The 21814-nt window shown below is 38.8% G+C and overlaps 1 protein-coding gene across 3 annotated transcripts in view; it reads left to right on the top strand.

Moving 5' to 3' along the window:
• Positions 1 to 21814, top strand: part of LOC124869799 (voltage-dependent L-type calcium channel subunit beta-3-like) — a 56072-nt gene that overhangs the window by 1769 nt on the left and 32489 nt on the right. Inside the window, exon 1 of one of the 3 annotated variants that reach the window (XM_047367941.1) lies at positions 21214 to 21755. The exons of the other annotated variants lie outside the window; for them this stretch is intronic. Coding sequence (XP_047223897.1) covers positions 21738 to 21755 — 18 coding nt within the window. The 5' untranslated portion in view covers positions 21214 to 21737. Of the gene's footprint in view, positions 1 to 21213; positions 21756 to 21814 lie in introns of those variants that run through there. 3 annotated transcript variants of the gene reach the window in all.

The following is a 21814-nucleotide window of genomic DNA, read 5'->3' on the forward strand; positions in this document are numbered from 1 at the left end:
CTGGTTTATAAGAAACATACCAAGTAATTAAGAAAAGATACAGTATATTAACAATACATGTATATAAAGCATCAGTGAACTAAATACACAGGGCACTTAGATGACAAAATAAAATAGTTTTTTATATCAGATTTTTAACTTGTTTCGAATAAGGACAAATCTTATATACCGACAATGAGACAAAAGGTTACATAAGAAGTACAGTAAAGAAAACTGACAGTATGATGTTTTAAACAATGGTAGATGGAGATTCTCAGCCTGTCTAGCTGAGTACTTATACAGTGAAGAATTGATTACAAAATAAATGATACAATCAATCTGTAAATCCACTTTCAAATATCACAATTTAGGGACAAACAATATTGCAATATGTTAAAAAGGATAAATGGAACTATAATACAAAGATAGGAAAGTAGAGTTATGTACAAAGCCTTAATCTTAATTTTCTAAGAATACTAAATGATTTATTTTAGTTTTTTGCAGACTAAACCAAAATATTCCCCCTAGGATAACTTGTCATCAATTAAAACACCTAAATAATTTGATGAAACATCGTTGTTGATATGCTCATTATACTGTTCCCTATTTGATTTTTTTTTACCTGCAAATAACATGAAATTCGATTTTTTTTTTTACATTTAATGATAGCTTATTTGTTTGGAACCATCTAGAATAATTAAATAAATGTCTTTAATTAAATTAGCTAAAAATCTATTGAAAGCAAAAAGACAGGTGACATCTGCAAACACAAATAGAAAAGCAGAGTTGGATATAGTAGCAAGATTATTAATAAGAAATAAGAAACAATAAAGGTCCCAAAATGGATCCTTGGGAGAAACTATAGTATATTATATTTTACATCACTCTAAGCAAACACGTTGCTCTTGATTTAAAAGATAATTGCTAAGCAATTAAAACCATATCTATATACTTTAAAAAGCAAAATACCATGATCAATCCTATTGAATGTTTTTGAAAGATCTACAAATATATCCACTGCAAATTCGTTTTTATCAAGAGCTTCGGGGATTCTAGCACTGAGTTCTATGTTATCTAAGTTGAATGCATTTTTCTGGAAACCATGCCTTGAAGAATGTGATCTTTGTTCACTCATATATATAATTACCACATAACACAAAGTAATCCCAGTCTGCCAAGTAGTGAACCAATTTAGCACAGTGCCAGACAATTCAACCAACTTTCAAGTCTATCAATCAGTATGTTTTGATCACCTGTTATGAACAAGTCACTGAAATCAAATAAAACCAAGACAGAAGTTTTCTAGATGTACATGAGACATTCACAGTAGTAAATATAGTAAATATAGTCCCTGTTATTAAACATTTTGTGTGTAGTAGATAACATAAATAATGGGCAGCTGAGTAAAGAATTTAAGATAAAAAAAGATTGGTAGAGGATGGGCAAGTACAGGTTTACTATTCTCTCAATGATATAACCAGGCTTAATGGTCTTTTTTCTTTCTTACCTGTTTCTCTTTCCTGCCTTTCCTCTAACTTGCTTCTCAAACTCATCTATACTTCCTTCTTGGTTTTTCAATGTGTGTGAATGTGCCTGTCTCCACTTCTTTTGGTAAGTCCTGTTAAAGCTGATATGATGATGTTAATTAAAACAGTGTATTTTGTGATGGCGTCGACTGTAGAGAACATTATCGTCACCATACTCCCCCACATGAAGCTGGCTTACTGTCGGCTTTAGGCATGCTCTCGACTGTCAGTTTAAAGCTTCGCAGATTACCACATGCGGTAACTGCTACATAGCACAAGTGCCCACCTCAGCAACGAGCCAGAAAAAAGAGCTTGGAAAATCAGGACGAACAAAAGCAGTGTCACCAAAACAAATGACACCTGGTTCTTCCATTCAGTGAAGTCCCATTGATGTATTTGTATGTGTCTGAATATAGTTTGGTAAACCCTCTGTAGACCATAAAAACATCAATATTTCCAACCCTAACCCAAACCATCTCTTAATGCACTTATGTTTTTGTGCTGTGTAGTCAAATTTAGAGTGCCATTACTAAGACCCAACCTAAAAGATTTAGGCTCAGTAAAGGTAAAACAATAAACAAAAGGTTCAATTTAAGTATGATAAAGTGAGTACATTTGCAACTTTTTTTTTTATTAATTCAGATTTATTTCTAACCTGTTCTGTTTTTTCTTTGTAATACTTCAACAACACACATGTCACCAACAGTTTATGTGCCACAGACAGCTTTAGGTTTAAAAGAAAATCATTAGAAATCCAATGGGTTAAAGGCGTAACAATAATGCCATCTGATCCTAGTATTTAAAAGCATTTTGTGAAAAGCCTCATCTACTTGCAATTTACACCAGTGACAAAATGCACTTTCTGAGAAAAATATTATTCAAAAGACCTAAAATTCTAGCAGCAATCAAACAGACTTTGTAATTTCTGTTTTGGTTCTGATCATCTTTGTTACCCAGATGTGCACTCCCTTTCTACCAACAGCTGTGTTACAAGTAGGGATACACAATATATCGGCATTGGCCAATGGTAGTCATTATTTAGATATTGGATATCGAAATTGGCCCAAATTTTTATATCAGTGCATCCCCAGTCAGATGATGTTTTAAGTTAACCTAATTCTTTTTAAAATTATATTTAACTCATTTTATACCTTAAATGAGTTTCATATAACTTTGTCATCTTACGTTTTTTGACTCTGGCACGCGGGTTCTGTGCTTTTACAACTTACAACTTGATTACCATTAATGCCGTTTTACAATCAATAGTAAGCTTCACAGCAGTTACCTATTCTAGAAAAATCTCATAAAATTTACTTATAGGTTAGATGTGAATGACATAATAATAACTTTTTCACTGTAAATGCCTAGACATAAGCTGGAGACAAAAATAATTTTTCAGAAGCAGAAACTGTTTTATTGTAAAACAAAAATGGATTAAATTCATATTTAATAAAGGACTGAAAAGATTTAAGTTGCAGCTACATGTGATGTAAGTTGTGTCAGTCTGTTGTTGTGTGTTGCCAAATCATTTTTAGCTCTGAGTTGTCAAGCAATAAAAAAAATAAAACAAATCCATAGTTGTAAATGTTTTTTGTGTATGTTCTGAACTGAGATTTTGTGAGACAACTAAACTCAGTTGTCATATTAGTTATTTAAATATGATCCCCTCATAATTTAGTGCTTAACAAATGAAAGAGTTGGACAAAATTATATCATAAAAAAACTGAATCAATTTTCTCAAAATACTGTGAATCAAAATATAATCTAAACTCAACACAAAATGTAAGGAAATTTGTATTTGGTGGATTTTCTTTCCTTTGTTTTAGTAATCCTTAATGGCAATAGATCTTTACCATTAGAAAGCATGTCTATTTCCCATGAAATAGTGCCACATTTCTGAGAAATTGCATATGTGGGTTAAATGATAGAGATACGTATGTGGGTTACATCCATGAAAAACTTGGCAAATCTCTGCCATTGCCAAACAGCTTACAGTGAATGCAGTGTGATGTTGTGGGAAATAATAAATATTGTGGTCAAAGGAAGCAATCTCATTGCAGAGATGTTTCGCGTTTAGATTCTGAAACCAGTGGCACTCCCATATATCCATCCTTATGGACCGAACTCTATCCTACAGGATGTCAATGTTTGCCCTCCAGTGGGGTTTATTAGAGACTACCTCCAGAATTTGAGTGGTGAGAAAGGAATGACCTGCGTACAATTCTGACCTCAACTCTATTGAACATTCAACACTAGGATTTACGATAGCATGCTTTTTGTGCCAGAGTGAACAACAAAACCACACTGGTTGACTTGCGACAAATGCTGGTTGATATCCCCAAAGCAGTGTTTGACCAAGCTGGTAACCAGCATTGGGAAACGATACCAGACTGTTGTGACTTTGACAGTTCTTCACACTTTACTCAGGCCCGTTTTTGTTAAATAAATTAAGTGTTAAGTTGTCAATATATCTTGTTTCTTCAACAACTCCAAAAAGTGGCATTAAACGAGAGTCAATAGCAAATATGTTGTTCAGTAATGACAGAGGATGTGGCTATTTTTTTTATGAGAACAATCCACATGCTTAACTATGTGGAAAATAGATTTTTCTCACAAATGTGACACAATTTAATGGGCAAATAAACGAGTTTTCCAATAGAATAAGATGTATTGCCAATAAGCATTTGTACAACCAAAATATAATTGGCCACCTTTTTGTGCAAAATTTATTGTAGAATTCCCCACATCATGTTTTATGTCTTCAAAGCCCTTGAAGAGGCTCCATTCAAATGTGATTTTGGGTTTGGAAAAACAGATGATCGTGTATAATTCTATTAATCTCTTGTTCTACCAATCATTCTCTTTCACTGACTGACCAATCAGAGGCTCATTGGCCAGATTACAATCACAGCAAAAGATAACATAAGCTGGGATACAGACATGCAGGCTGAAGAGGTCCATGTATCCCCTGTGTTTTTGCCCAATTTGACATGGTATGGAAATAAAAGCGCATTACAGGTCAAAACATTGTTTTTCTTTAATCTAGTTAGGTCTCGGTAACATGCCCTCCGACCTGCTGTTCTCTGTTCCAACTGGTTGCTTCCACTTTATTCAGTTTCCTGCCATCCATCTGCCTCAAAGTTCTTCTTTCTTCGTGCCCTTTCTTAATCTCTTTTTCCCCAGATGTTAGGAGCACAAAGTTAGCTGTTTGCTGGTTTTGCCCATAGCATTTTTGGAGATGCATCAGCTAGATGTTTGCCTTCATATTCTCATGGATTTAATTAATTTAAGGGAGATCAGGCAACCACCAACAAGGAGGAAGAAGAGGATGATTCAGGCAGAAGACTGATGGAACTTTATGCAAGTTCTATTTCTGCCTCTTCTGGAGCTCGTCTTTGTTTCTCTTTGGCTCCCACTCCTCCTCCTCCTCCTCCTCCTCCTCCTTGCAGAATGTTTCGCTGGGTCTGATGGGCAGGCGAGGCTCCAGGCAGATGTAAATCTGGTGAGGTTTGTTGGCAAAGAGGCAGACAGTGGAGGATGGAGGATGCCGCCACTGCTGCTAAATGCAGTCTTAGCGTCTGTGAATGTGCAAGGACATTGAGTCTGTCAGGCGTCGGGTTCTTCTTTCCACCTGTGGGCCATGTCTAAATTGCTAAAGACCAAGAATGTCTCCTGGGTGAGTATTGGCTCCTTATCTGGTAGGATGTGGGGGAGGAGTGAAACAAGGATGGAGGTGGAAGGTTATTACTGGATTATAAGAGTTACTTAAAAAGGCTTTTTGTTGCTGTTAGTTTTTTTCTGGTCTAAAGATGGTTTTATGAAGAATCACATATTTCTGCACATGAATTAATTTGTAATTTACAATTTGGGATGGTTCTTTTGCACATGTGCTTCTTTGTGTGCAACAGTTGATTTGAAAGTGACAGTTCAGAATTCTTGATTTTAGGCTCTATTCAAAGATTAGAGTAGATGACTCTGTTGGCATCTCATTTAGTATGAATCTAGATTAATTAGTACCTGAAGCTGAAACTAATGGCTAGTCAGAGAGGGACAAAAGTGGACTTTCACTTTCTTAAAGGGGACATATCATGCTTTTAAATCCTTCCTTGTCCCACCTAAATCATTCAGTTGTGGTCTATATAAATTGTGTTGTGGTCATCCATTTGGGCCGACTGCGCTGCGCAGCTCAGCCTTCGTTGCAGTGATGGACATTGAAGCTGACGCCATCAGAGCTATAAAAGTTGAAGAAATAAACTTTTAAGTTGCCATTTCCAGCTTGTCTCACGAGACAACGTAATGGAGGCGCAAATTTGGAGCAACAGAAACTCACAGGCGAGTTACTTTTTTTTTCCTCCACATATATCTTGTTTGAAAGCTGGAATTCTGTCTGATACAAGGAGGTCAGTAGATTCATATACCGATCGAAGAGAGGTTTTATTTCCAAGGAGTTCCCTTGTTGATTCAGTCAACTGCAACCGTTCCTCATATTTTCCTGGTTTGGACGGATGAGAAGTTTACCGTTTTTGAGTTGATCACGGACGTGTATCACTCTGGTTCCCCCCCTCGATTTTCTTCTTCAGACCTATGACCCATCCTCAAACCGGTGGAGAGAAGAAATCAACGTCAAAGTAATTTTGTTCTTTTTTTATATTAAATCGGATCAGTGTATTTAGAGCCCTGGGAGGGTAAGGCATGGTTTGAGGTGATTTAGAATCACCAGTAGTTAATCCAAGGTATCAACTTGTTGCATGCAATACTGATTGAAGTGATTTATGCTGAGCTGCTTTTGATTTGCTGTGCAAGCGGCTGAATCGGAGAGCGATCAGCGATCAGCATGGTGCGTGTTCATGTTTCAATCAGCCAGGAGTTAGAAGTTGGACTTTTAAAAGTTTTCCATTCAAAGCAGCTGCGGTCTGGGCATCGTGGGCTGACCACTCCTTTGTCTCAGTTTTATTACCAGAGGTTTTCCACTGAGTTCTCGTTTCAGAGTTTAATGACCCTTTGTTCGAGATTTGGGGCAATCAGCTGAAAGTGGCTAAGGGCGCAGCCCACCGTTTACCTGCTGATCGCCGCCATCGAAACGCATCAGTACACCAGAAGGGCTTCTCTTTCCAAGTTAACCCAAATTGCACATTTTGTCCATAGAACTGCTGGTTTGATCTTCATAGACACTCAATGTGCAAATATTTTCTTTTATTATTATTGTTAGGTACTAATTTTTATTCCCTTGTTAGTTAGGTGAAGGTTTTTGGACCAGAGTAATAATTATATCGGGGCTATATGGTATCAATAAATGTTCACATACAGGTCCTTCTCAAAATATTAGCATATTGTGATAAAGTTCATTATGTTCCATAATGTAATGATGAAAATTTAACATTCATATATTTTAGATTCATTGCACACTAACTGAAATATTTCAGGTCTTTTATTGTCTTAATACGGATGATTTTGGCATACAGCTCATGAAAACCCAAAATTCCTATCTCACAAAATTAGCATATTTCATCCGACCAATAAAAGAAAAGTGTTTTTAATACAAAAAACGTCAACCTTCAAATAATCATGTACAGTTATGCACTCAATACTTGGTCGGGAATCCTTTTGCAGAAATGACTGCTTCAATGCGGCGTGGCATGGAGGCAATCAGTCTGTGGCACTGCTGAGGTCTTATGGAGGCCCAGGATGCTTCGATAGCGGCCTTTAGCTCATCCAGAGTGTTGGGTCTTGAGTCTCTCAACGTTCTATTCACAATATCCAACAGATTCTCTATGGGGTTCAGGTCAGGAGAGTTGGCAGGCCAATTGAGCACAGTGATACCATGGTCAGTAAACCATTTACCAGTGGTTTTGGCACTGTGAGCAGGTGCCAGGTCATGCTGAAAAATAAAATCTTCATCTCCATAAAGCTTTTCAGCAGATGGAAGCATGAAGAGCTCCAAAATCTCCTGATAGCTAGCTGCATTGACCCTGCCCTTGATAAAACACAGTGGACCAACACCAGCAGCTGACACGGCACCCCAGACCATCACTGACTGTGGGTACTTGACACTGGACTTCTGGCATTTTGGCATTTCCTTCTCCCAGGTCTTCCTCCAGACTCTGGCACCTTGATTTCCGAATGACATGCAGAATTTGCTTACATCCGAAAAAAGTACTTTGGACCACTGAGCAACAGTCCAGTGCTGCTTCTCTGTTGCCCAGGTCAGGTGCTTCTGCCGCTGTTTCTTGTTCAAAAGTGGCTTGACCTGGGGAATGCGGCACCTGTAGCCCATTTCCTGCACACGCCTGTGCACGGTGGCTCTGGATGTTTCTACTCCAGACTCAGTCCACTGCTTCCGCAGGTCCCCCAAGGTCTGGAATCGGCCCTTCTCCACAATCTTCCTCAGGGTCCGGTCACCTCTTCTCGTTGTGCAGCGTTTTCTGCCACACTTTTTCCTTCCCACAGACTTCCCACTGAGGTGCCTTGATACAGCACTCTGGAAACAGCCTATTCGTTCAGACATTTCTTTCTGTGTCTTAACCTCTTGCTTGAGGGTGTCAATAGTGGCCTTCTGGACAGCAGTCAGGTCGGCAGTCTTACCCATGATTGGGGTTTTGAGTGATGAACCAGGCTGGGAGTTTTAAAGGCCTCAGGAATCTTTTGCAGGTGTTTAGAGTTAACTCGTTGATTCAGATGATTAGGTTCATAGCTCGTTTAGAGACCCTTTTAATGATATGCTAATTTTGTGAGATAGGAATTTTGGGTTTTCATGAGCTGTTTGCCAAAATCATCTGTATTAAGACAATAAAAGACCTGAAATATTTCAGTTAGTGTGCAATGAATCTAAAATATATGAATGTTAAATTTTCATCATTACATTATGGAAAATAATGAACTTTATCACAATATGCTAATATTTTGAGAAGGACCTGTATATGTGTAAGAGAAGCACTTGTGTTTATTTCGAGCAAGAGTGAGTTATCGTTCAAAACAAGGTCAAAGTTCCCCCACCTTCGGTGAGCGGTTGATTAAACAGTAAAATTTTGTGGTTTTGGTTAATAATTATCAATTAATAATGATAATTAACTAATCGTAATTATTAAGGGCTTTGACCCCATAATCACAACACCAGAGGACATCTCTGATTTCTATTTGTAAGTAATGATTTTTGGTTAAGAAACTATTTTTCTGAATTAAGATTTTTAATTATAATTTTTGATAAATATTAATTAATCAGTAATCATAATCATAATCACAAGTGGAACTGCAATGCTTTGGTCTGAAATCCATGTTCTTCTAGCTCCACAGGCCCCTCTTTTACCCCTGTTCTGAGGTGCATCTGAAAGCAACTCGTTTTGGTGTAGGTCTCCCGTCACCAACCCTCCAGTTTGGAAAGCGCTGCACTCCGGCCCGTTTGCCCATTTTTGTAGTTTGATAGCAGAGATCAAATTATCAAGCGGCACAGAAACAAGATAATAATGGCAAATACAATGCAAAACTGTTAATGTAATAATAATATTCAATAACGCAGTACGGTTAAAATCAGCACACAGCACTAACATGAAGGCATGATACTACTGCTATCAAAGCCATGGCCAAGACATCATATCAACACACAATACATGTCTAAAATGAGGTCTGTTGTCATTTTAGCGTTATTTGCAGGTTAACGTTTTTCTGTGTCGGTTGTTTTCATAGAGTATTTCGGCAAACTGAACGGATTAAAAAATATGAACCAAACAGAATATAAAGATATCTCCGCAACACCTGGAGACTAAACTCAACTTTTGGATTTTGCATGATATGTCCCCTTTAAAACAACTTCAGTCAAAAACATGTTCATGCACAAACTTGTCTTTTTGCAGATCATTTCTAAAAGGACTCTTTGGACCAAAGATTTAGTCAAAGCAAACTCTTATTCTTGCCTAGTATCTCAGAATTTGAGAAGCTTATGACCTTACTAGTTTGGTGTTGTCCAATTTGTTTAGCTGAATGCTTGAAAGCACAAGTAAATGTTTCTTTTAGTTTGGAATGACCAAAGAGGCTAAGTAAGGGTAACATTAGCTAATAGTAAAGCTGTGCAAAAAGCACTTGCTGTTTAAATAATTTATTAATGTACACTGCCTTACCTTATCAGTGCCATGAAAAAGCATTTGGCTCCTTACAAATCTCTGCTGTTTTTTCTTTCTTTGTTTTATTATTATTTTGGCACAGATCAACAAACACATTTTAGCATCAGATAACATCAGCAAATGAGAAAATGCATATTTCAAATGATGATCTATTTTGCTAAAAGGAAAAAAAAAAGCTATCCAAACCAATCCAACCCTATGTAAAAGAAGTTATTCTCCCCAAAATCTGAAGAACTGGTTCTGCCACCCTTGGTAGCAACTGCTATAAAGAGTTTGGAATAACAGAGAAATTAGTCTTTTACATGGCAATGAAATAAATTTTGTCCACTCTTTGCAGAACTGTTTTAATTCAGCCACATTGGAGGGTTTTTAAGCCTGAATTACCTGTTTAGTTGATGCCACTGCGTGCGTCTCCATCGTATTTAAGTCCAGACTTCGACTAGGCCACTCCCATACCTCCACTTTTTAACCATTTTCATCCAGACTTGGTGCTTTATAAGGATTGCTGATACATAACCTAAGTGAACTTGAGCTTAAAAAGTTAGTTCAGATGAGTTATTATCGGTGATAGTTACCTTACTTGCAGAAGACAGATTTCATAACAGTTTTTGAAAAAGTAAATACTTATTCAGAGTGCTGGATGCTAACAAGCTAGTAAGATGTATGTTGCACCAGCTGATTTGGCATATCAGCTCTTTATGAGTTCAGAAGCTTTGAAATATCTATAACACCCTTTCCAGGTTTTATAGAAAAATATCATCTTAAGTTCTGTCAACCGAGGCAACATCCAAAAGCTTACTCCATTATTGGGGGAGCTGCAGCTGACTGACAAGTTGCAGCTCATGAGGCAGATAAGTACGGTCCACATGGCTGAACGAATGTAACTCCTCATAGGAACATAGCGTGGTTCGGCTGAAAAAACTGCCCCAAGTTTAACAATGGTCTCTTCTGAAATTGTATTTTGTTAATATATGCTAACACAGCTTGTATCCCAATGATATGAACGTTTTCAGTATATGTTGTTTTTATGTGCTAATGTCAGCTGAAACAGACAGTGATCAACTGACAAGCTGTTAGCTGTGCTCTTAAACGGTCTGGACAGCGTGGAGGACTGAGTGATAGAACAGGATCTGGAGTTTTGCCTGTAATTGTGCGTACCATCCGTTTCTGGCCCAGCAGCCCCATCTTGCACTTCTGGCCTCAAATACAAACACACAAGCACACTGGTATACAGTAAGAAGCTTAGTGGCAGATGCTTGTTTATGAATGTGTGAGAGCTCATGTGAATATGAACACGTGTGATGGAGTGGATAAGCCATAAGATGAGAGTAGTGGGTTCTAAGTGTATGTGTGAGTCTAGCTTTGCAGTAGTGGCATAAAAGTACTATATATTTTGAGGGGTATTTTACTTGTTTTATTGAGCTTTTGCTTTTACTAATTTTTTTTTGTTATATTTTTAATTTCTTGTTGTTTTATTAGTTTTAGGCCCCTTTGATTCTAACATGGGAACCTCAGGTTTATATGCAGTTGCTGAACTTTTTTTGGAGGGGGTGCTCTTCTGATAAGATATAGATTCTTTACTTCTTTGCTTTCCTCATGCTTTGCTGTAAAGACTACACAGCATGCTGTAATGGTCAAATACAAGGATGATATTTAAAGCAAGAAAAGCAGCCAGAGTCAAAAGAGAATTCAGAAAGCCTACTAAACATAACTACTTTATGAGTGCATGAAAACCTAGTAAACAGACAATTACGATTGATTTAAAACATTTACACAGTACAACTGGCATAGAACCGGCCAAAAAATGGGTTATTGCAAAGTTCAGTACAAACAACCAATTAAGTCTAGCAAAATACTAATGCAAACCTACCAGAGCAGTGACAATGGGAAGGACACATCGGAATCAACCAAAGTTCATCAGCCTAATTCTCAGTGGTGTGTGTGTGTTTATGTATGGTGCATTTTGGCTGTTAGTTAACACTGTCATCTGCAAAACCTATTTCTTACAACTTGATGTGGTAGCTATAACTGGTCTGACACTGGTTTACCAAGCCAAAGCTGGAACACAACTGATTGGACTAGCTTAAACCCACCTAGGCTGATAGTAGGTTTTTTTTTCATGGTCAATATAAAACTGCAGTGTTTTGACTAAAACCACATGTCTAACTAACATGTCACAAGGGAATTGCATATGTAATGTAATATTGAAAATGGAAGTGTGGCCGGCATTTCTTGTCGGTCCCTCCGAGTCAATACTTCATAGAAAAACGTTTTGCTCCATTTATTGCTACAAATCTTGCACATCTAGAGACTTTTTTATTATTATTTGCAGTTTCAATTCAATTCAGTTTATTTATATAGCACCAATTCACAACACTTGTTGTCTCCAGGCACTTCACAAAAGTCAGGTACATACATTCCAATTAATCCTAACCATTGAACAGTGCAGTCAGATTCAGTTATTTATTCAAATTGGATAAAAAGATTTTCTATCTAAGGAAACCCAGCAGATTGGATTGAGTCAGTGACTTGCAGCATTCACTCCTCCTGGATGAGCATGTAGAGACAGTGGACAGTCCCTGGCATTGACTTTGCAGCAATCCCTCATACTGAGCATGCATGTAGCGACAGTGGAGAGGAAAAACTCACTTTTAACAGGAAGAAACCTCCAGCAGAACCAGGCTCAGTGTGAGCGGCCATCTGCCACGACCGACTGGGGGTTTGAGAGAACAGAGCAGAGACACAAAGAAGCACTGATCCAGGAGTTCTTTCTATGGGAAGGAAAAGTAAATGTTAATGGATGTAGCTCCTTCAGTCGTTTCATCTAGAAAGAAAGAACAGATAAACTCTGAGCCAGTTTTCAAGGTCAGTCTGAAAGAAAGCACATAGAGTTAGTCACAGTAAAAGCTCAGTCAGTAGCTATATCTATGAGAGAGAAAGGGTTAAACACTGAAAGACAGGGTCAGACCATGTGGATCATCAGTAGAGGGTGGGCATTAAGTTGTTGCCAACACAAGCTTGGACAATGCCCCCCTCCAGAAAGGTGTCACAGGTAGACACAGAGTCAGGCCAGGTCTACCTTCTAGGAAGAGAAAAGAGAGAGAACATAAAGTTAGAAGCTGAAATAACAGCAAATAATGCAAAATTGGAGAGTAGTGGGAGAATGTAGCAACGAGGGTAAAGTGGTCATTATGTCCTCCAGCAGCCTAAGCCTATGGCAGCATAACTACAGAGATAGCTCAGGATAACCTAAGCCACTCTAACTATAAGCTTTATCAAAAAGGAAAGTTTTAAGCCTAGCCTTAAAAGTAGACAGGGTGTCTGCCTCACGGACATAAACTGGCAGCTGGTTCCACAGGAGAGGAGCCTGATAACTAAAGGATCTGCCTCCCATTCTACTTCTAGAGACTCTAGGAACCACCAGTAAACCTGCAGTCTGAGAACGAAATGCTCTGTTAGGAATATATGGAACAATCAGATCTCTGATGTATGATGGAGCTAGATCATTAAGGGCTTTATATGTGAGGAGGAGAATTTTAAATTCAGCCAATGAAGGGAAGCTAAAGTAGGAGAAATATGATCTCTCTTTTTAATTTTCATCAGAACTCTTGCTGCAGCATTTTGAATAAGATGAAGGCTTTTAACTGCCTTTTGTGGACATCCTGATAGTAAAGAATTACAATAGTCCAGCATTGAAGTAACAAATGCATGGACTGGTTTTTCAACGTCACTCCTGGATAGGATATTTCTAATTTTGGCAATGTTCCGGAGGTGAAAGAAGGAAATCCTAGAAACCTGTTTACTATGGGATTTAAATGACATGTCCTGGTCAAAAATAACACCAAGGTTTTTTACTTTATTACCGGAGGTCAATTTAATGCCATCCAGGTTAAGTGATTGACTAAGCAGTTTCTTTTTTAAAGACTCCGGTCCAAAGACAACAACTTCTGTCTTGTCTGAATTTAGAAGCAGAAAATTTAAATTCATCCAAGTTTTTATGTCTTCAAGACATGCTTGTAGTCTATCTAACTGGTTGGGATCATCAGGATTTATGGATAAGTAAAACTGAGTATCATCAGCGTAACAGTGAAAATTTATCCCATGCTGCCTGATAATTTGACCTATTGGAAGCATATATATAGTAAAGAGAATTGGCCCAAATACTGAACCCTGTGGTACTCCAAAATTAACCCTGGAGTTTAAAGATGATTTATCATTTACATGAACAAACTGGAATCTGTCAGACAGATAAGATTTAAACCAGCCTAGCGCTGTTCCCCTGATCCCTACAGAATATTCCAGCCTTTCTAACAGAATATTGTGATCAACTGTATCAAATGCAGCACTGACATCTAACAGAACCAGTTCAGACACAAGTCCATTATCTGAGGCCATAAGAATATCATTAGTGACTTTCAGCAGAGCTGTTTCAGTGCTACGATAAGCTCTGAAGCCAGACTGAAACTCTTCAAACAGGTCATTGCTGTGTAAATGCTCACACATTTGATTAGCAACTATTTTCTCAAGAATTTTAGATAAGAATGGAAGATTGAATATAGGTCTGTAATTTTTTAAGTCATCTTGATCAAGCGAAGGTTTCTTAAGTAAAGGTTTAATTACAGCTACCTTAAAAGCTTTTGGTACATATCCATTTACTTAGGATAGATTTATTATATCTAAAATGGGGCTGGTAATCAGAGGGAACACTTCTTTAAATAATTTGGTCGGGATTGGGTCTAACATACAAGTTGAAGGTTTAGATGAAGCTAATATTTCTGATAACTCAAGAAGCTCCACAGAATCAAAACAGTCCAAACACACATCAGGTTCTACAGTTACTTCCAATGTTGTCTCACTTGCTGAGGATGAAGTAATCATCTTCGGGAGTATGTCAAAGATTTTATTTTTAATAGAATCCATTTTATTTAAGAAGAATTGTGTGTCTGTCGATAATGTCAGTCGAGGATGTGGAAGATGTGTATATAATTGGATGTTTGATATCAGGATTTCTGCTTTTTGGAGTCAGCGGTTACCTGGCATATCGAGAAATTTGGAGAAATTTGGAGAATGTCAGCAGCTGTTCTGGCCATTGTAAGGCTGCCTGGCATGTGTGATGGGATTTTCAGAGCGATCAACACTCAGACTGAGATGTTATGTGAGCTGAATCGCAGACTGGATGTGATCCTTACACAGGATTGCAGGCAGGTTGCGGTTCCTGGACTCAGGGGTGAAATTAGATAAATCTTGGAGAAAGTTGTTCGCTCGGATCTGGCAGAAAGACCAGGAATTTGGCTGTTTGGATTCGCCTTTGAGAAGCACCAGCGAGACTCTCAAGGCTGACGGAAAATTAAGAGTCAGCCTAACCCAAATAATTATTGTTTTTCTGAATCTGGCTCCCCTGCACGGCCTTGATGGCTGGCTATCTTCAACTCTCCTGGAAGTTATGTAAACATGACACTCTGCTCCCTCTGCCCCCTCCCTTCCCTGAGGACATCTATGGACCTGCTCAGAACTTGGCTGGTTGATGTACATTCCAACAAACCATCAAGGACAATGGCCTCTGTGACAGTGCTTCATGGACTTACTTGCACACACTCACTTGCACACACACACACATGTTCAAGATAAACATATGCACCCCTCACACCACCTTCACCGTTCCCGGCATGATGTTGTTTTGTCAACTTGTTGCTTCTTTGTGCTGAGGTTTTCTGTAATCTCAAACTGGATAACGTGTGAAATAGGATTGTTTTCCCACTACTTACCTAATGTGGCCTCTTTTCTCATCTAGCAAGGGCAGCGCCTGTGAGTGGGCAGCAAAGCCTTGGTGACCCGTCCCCCCCCCCTGGTCTTGTGTCATGATGTATGTTTGAATGGGTTGTACTGGAATTCTAATTTCCCCTCGGGGATCAATAAAGTATCTTTGAATTGAATTTATTTAAAGTCATGACTACTGAGAAATAAGGGAATGGATGGCTCAACAGAGTTATGACTCTGTATAAGTTTAGCAACTGTACTAAAGAGAAACCTAGGATTATTCTTGTTCTCTTCTATTAATGATGAGAAATAAGCTGTTCTGGCTTGGCGAAGTGTCTTTTTATACAACAGTAGGTTATTTTTCCAGATTAAGTAGGAATCCTCTAGGTGTGTAAAGTGCCATTTTCTCTCAAATTTTCTAACATTGTGCTTTAAAGTACGCAGCTCTGAATTAAATCAGGGAGCCAGCCTCCTATGAATAATTACCTTCTTTTTCTAGGGAGCTGCATTGTCTAATGCACCACGCAATGATGAAGTAACACTATCAACAAGAGAATGAATTTGTGAAGGGGAAGAAACAAAATTATTGCCCTCCACTGTGTTTTTCTGTGATAATGAGTAAATTAAAAGTGAAACAGACTATTTAAAGGTTGTTACAGCATTTTCTTATAATGATCTACTATAATGAAATTTTCTTTCAGGTGTGGATTACTCGGTTAAATTAAACTCAAAGGTTATTAAAAAATGGTCAGATGGGACAGGGTTATGAGAAAATATTGTTATGTCTTTACACTCAATGCCATATGTCAGCACAAGGTCCAGAGAATGAAGACAAAGGTGGGTAGGTTTGTTAATGTTTTGAGCAAAGCCAATTGAGTCTAAGATAGCATTAAAGGCTACATTTAAGCTATCACTTTCAGTGTCAACATGAATGTTAAAATCCCCCACTATAATAACCTTATCTCTATTTAACACTAAATCAAATAAAAGGTCTGAAAACTGATCTAAAAATTGAGAGTAAGGGCCTGGTGGACGGTACAAAACAACAAGCAGAAGTGGTTTTAGTGCTTTGCAATTTGGATGAGGAAAACTATTTTGAATGAGGAAAACTAAGGATTCAATATTCAAAAGAGTTGTTGCTATTGATTGGTCTGGGACTAATCAATAAATCGGACTGAAAGATGGTTGCTACTCCTCCTCGCCCAGTATTTCGAGGAATGTCAAAATGTAAATAATTAGTAGAAGTTCACTCATTTATAGTAACATAATCCTCTTGCTGCAGCCAGGTTTCTTTGAGGCAACATAAATCAATCTGATTGTCAAAAATCAGGTCACTAACTAGCAATGTCTTTGAAGAGAGAGATCTTATGTTCAGTAGGCCACATTTAATTGTTTTATTTTTCTTCTCGGTCTGAGTTGTGTTTATTTTAAAAGATTTTCATGATTTCCTCGTTTTACATTATTGTTTAATCTATTCAATTTTGGCCGTGGGCGAGACACTTTCTTAATAGGGTAATGGGTGGGTAGCAGTACAGAAGCTGCAGTGAGGAGTGTTAAACTACAACCCTGCATCCTGGTCTGAATCCTGGGTTGTCAGAGTTTTGGAGAACTAATAAATTCGGCCAGATTCCTAAAAAGAAGAGCTGCTCCATCCAAAGTGGGATGGATGCCGTCTCTCCGGATCAGACCAGGTTTTCCCCAAAATGTTCGCCAGTTATCAATGCAACCCACATCGTTTTCTGGACACCACCTAGACAGCCAGCGGTTGAATGACAGCATGCGGCTAAACATGTCGTCACTTGTTAGATCGGGGAGGGGACCAGAGAAAATTACGGAGTCTGACATTGTTTTGGCAAACTTACACACCGAAGCAACACTAGCTTTGGTGACCTCCGATTGGCGTAACCAGGTGTCATTACCGCCAGCGTGAATAACAATCTAACTGTATTTACGCTTATCCACAGCCAGCAGTTTCAGGTAGGATTTGATGTCGCCCGTTCTGGCCCCTGGCAGACATTTGACTATGGTCGCTGGTGTCTCTAGTGCCTGACTATGGAGCCGCCAATTACGAGAGTTGGCTTCTCAGCAGGTGTGTCGCTGAGTGGGGAAAATCTGTTAGAAACACAGACGGGTTGGTGATGACCTGTGGGACTATGCTCTAGGACTATGCTTTCTACATACTGTCACCCAGTCGGCCTGAGGCCCCGGCTGCGCGGGTTCTGCTAAAGGACTGCTATGGGGCGCTACCCTCAGTGGCTCCACGCAGGGGCCTCGGCTCTCTGCTGGTTTTTCAACAGCGCGGAGCCGGGCCTCCAATTCCGACACCCTCGCCTCCAAAGCTACAAAAATGCTACATTTATTACACGTACCATTATCACTAAAGGAGGCAGAGGAGTAACTGAACATCTGACACAGAGAGCAGGAGAGAGGAGGAGACTCAGAGAGAGAAACAGCAGAACGGGTTACCATGGTGGAGTTAAAGCTAACGCTAAGCTGGCGATCCCTTACCACTACTAGAAAAACCATGTAAGACACGGAGAGTCCCCAAACGTTAAATGCAGCAACAGAAAGTATGTGTTTTAACGTGCTTATGTATTATAACAAGCAAGAGATATCACAGTAGAGAGAAATCAGATCAAACGAGAGAGCCTTCACACAACAAACAATCCACCGAGTGCAACAGTGAAAACAGTGACGAATACGCCTTACCACACCTTCACAGCATGCAACTCCATACTCAGTAGTTCATGTTCAAGATTAAGAGCACCAGTGAACATCGTTTTCATTCTCCATTAATAGATTATCCATTAATTTAAGGTTTAAATTTTCACTGGGCCATTCAAACACATGGTCATGGTTTGTTCTAAACAGTTCGACTGAAGCTCTGGCTATATGTTTTGAGACTTTGTCCTGGAGGGTGAACCTTCAGCCCAGTCTTAAAGAGGGCTGCACAATATCAGGAAAACATTTAACAACGATACTGTTGCTGAAAATTGCATTGACAGTATTGATCATGATTATCCCACATTTTCCTGAGACTTTTCTTCCTTACCATCAAACTTTGTCCCGACCGCTTTCCATAAGTTTTTTCATCAGAGCCAGAAAATACATATCAAATGTAGACATTTAGGACATTTAGAGACATCCAACTGGTCAAATATATAATCAATATCCAGAGTGTGATAGCCTGACACCTGAAGTTTTGTACTAAATACTGCATCCAAGTAGACTTTCGAAGATTGCAATTTGATGAATACTGAAGCTCTAGTGTCAAGTCATTCTCAGCCTCCAATGGTTTCCAGTTTGCTCTGTGTTTAGTTCCATTCAGGCTATATCAAAACAAATACCAGCAGATTCTGAACAGCTTTGCTCCCAGGCAATCAGCATCCTTTACACACAGAGATGTCCCCAATACCCAAACTCCATTTCTGGGCTGTACACCTAACTTACATATTTTTTTACTGTATGTTCTCTTTGCCATTTCAACATGCAAAGATGCTGTATTATTAATTTTTGTATTTTCATTTTGCACTAGATGTTAAACGTTGTTTATGTTGTTTTTGTTTACTTGCTTACTTTACATCATATGTGTCCAGTGTCATACAGACTTGTTGTCTGTGATGTCAATTGCACCTGAGGTTTTGATGGAAAAACATTAAGTTTAATTGGATACCATGTCCAGAAGCAAAATGATAATTACGTTTATTTGATTTGATTAATCTTCCCATCATTTCTGTCCAGCTTCCCTATCTGCGCTGAAAAAAGGCATGCCCGAGCATGATGCAGCCCCCACTGTCTTACACTGTGGGCATGGTAATGTGCAATGTTAATTTTCCTTGATCTTCATGATGATGTATTCTTCTATAATGTTCTATTACAAAGCTCTGATGTTTTCATAGAAAAGTTATGTTTGTATTGAGATAAAACTACACACAGGTGGGCTCTGTTTTCTAATTATCTTCTGAATGAAAATCCTTGCATTGGATTTTCTGTGTTTTATTTAGAAGCATTCGATTAAAGGAAGCCTAATAGTAATGCATGTCACACATTTCAGATTGTGCTTTGTTTTAAAGACAGTGTATTATATTCCTCACTTTACAACTTTGGGTCAATTATAAAATAAACAAAAACATTTATGTTTGTGGCTGTAAAATGACAGAATGTGAAACAATTTAGGAGGAACTGCTTTACAGTTGTGCTTAACTGGTGTAATTCTGTTTATATTTTGGTGGCACTAGTTTTTAGAGGAGGAGACTGGAAGGCAAAGGAGCAGATTGTGAAAAGATAAGCAGCAGGTCTAGCAGGGACACACTGGGGGCATCAAGGAGTATAAAAGCAATTGGTTGTTGGTTGTTTAAGGTTACTGTATATGTGTTTACTACTGATTTATAAAATTTACAAGAATAAGTCAATCCGCAGGTAACAGGCTCTGGCCAAGCCAATAACAGAAGCTAAGCTTTCTTTTCCATTTACAATTATGTAACCCTTCTCTTTGTCCCTCCCCTCTCTGAGCTCTCCCTGAGTATTTTAGTACCCCGCTGCATCGCCCATCTGCTGTACCCTGCACAGTTGTGGATGTAACCAACCACAGTGACCAATGGGTCTTGCTGCATCGCTTACTTTAGAAGAGTAGTGGATGAAGGAGTCAAAACATGTTTCAGAAAAGTAAAAATGCAGATACCTAGAAATGAGAAATAAAATGTAACACAACAGTTTTTAGATACACAGTTTTTCAGGGTTTTAACTTCTTCCTTTTGGTATTTTTCATACTACTGCATAAAAATTCAAAATCAGTTTGAATGCTCTCACAAAGGCTTTTGTTAGTGGGTCACTCCGAGTGTCAAAGGATTCTTGGCTAGTAGTGTCTACACCACGCTCAAGACAATCCTGACTTTTTTTGAGTGTCATTACACAATGGTGGAATGACCTCCCAAACTCAACCCGAACAGAGTCTGTCTTCAACAAACTCTTAAAGACTCAGCTCTTCAGATAGTATCTCCTACCCTAGTACCTACCCTGTAATTCCCTGTTGCCTCTAATGCACTACTTCTTTGTGCACTTCCCACTATAACTACACTCTATTTCTACACTGTCACTCGCATCACCTCTGACAGAGCCTGACTATAGTCTTCCTTCTAACTAGCTTATGAACTGTATTGCGATATTTTCACATATAAATTTAATCTTTGGATTAAAGAGTCTGTCAAGTGCATAAGCATAAATAAATTAATATTTGTGTAGTCTTTTGTGTGAGGATGGACAAAACATATTGGGATGACTTCAGACTGAAGCAGGTTTTGATTTGTTTAAAATGTAGTCCAGATGAACTAACCTTTTAATTTATTTCAGTTTGTGAAATCAATGTTAGAAATTCACTATTTCATATTTTTAAATTATATTTTTATGTATGTATTTATGTATCATTATTTATGTATTTAATACATTTTTTAATATTCCTCTGTAATTTAAATTACATTATAACATATTTAAACATGTACTTAATTACTCATTTATGTATTGAATCGTGGGACTTTTGGTCCTTGAAAGGGTCTGGCCCATGGTGACATTCATGCAAGATCCGCCACTGGTGGTCCCTCTGGCGGGCTTCTGCAGTGATGTTCCACCATATGCAGTCCACGCAGTGCAGGGGTAACACAATCAACCTGCGTGTGTGTGCAGCTGAGAACAGTAATGGTGGTGAGAAAATCCTATGGATTACTCCCTCCGGATGATGAATGCCTGGTTTGTCCGTGTTCTGAGCTGTAAATGGGCGCACAAAGGCATTATCTATTGCTTGATTTTTAATTCCATCTCTCTTCCCTGGAGCTGGGCCAAAAACACTCCCATTTGTGATGCCAGACCCCAGGAAGTTGCACGGGACGCGCAAACACATTCATCAAGCGTCACACATGCCGAGGATGAAATCTGCTGCACAAATGAGACATTTCTCACCTTAATCTTTTTCTGGATTTATGACGCGTGCAGGCTGGTTGGGGCAACACTGATGTAGTCAGGAGCCTGAGGTCAGAGTGAGCGGTGTGCGGCGCAACAGATGCCACACCGAGAAATAAGCCTTTAATACCCAGAGGACTCTGGAAAGGGTAACTACACTCAACTCAACACGGCCCAGACTCCAAACTCATCTCCAGGGCTGTCCAGTGTGTCGCGATTCGTTTGGGACATTTTACGCAGAAAACGGCGCATACAGAGCGGACTTTGCGCAGAGATTGCTCCATTGGAGACATTAAAATGAGGTAAAGGCAATCTTATGGCATGCTTCATGTATCACTCACTGGAGCCAGGTGAACGGTGAAATCAGCTTGTTAGAATTCCGCCGGTGGACGGACACCTTTAACCAACGATGCCACCCAAAAAGAAGGTAAAATTAGCAGGATGCTCTTGTTTTATTTATTTTTCACCTGTATCTCAGTGTGTTTG

Source organism: Girardinichthys multiradiatus, chromosome 6 (genome assembly GCF_021462225.1).
Source record: "Girardinichthys multiradiatus isolate DD_20200921_A chromosome 6, DD_fGirMul_XY1, whole genome shotgun sequence".
NCBI classification, from domain to species: domain Eukaryota; kingdom Metazoa; phylum Chordata; class Actinopteri; order Cyprinodontiformes; family Goodeidae; genus Girardinichthys; species Girardinichthys multiradiatus.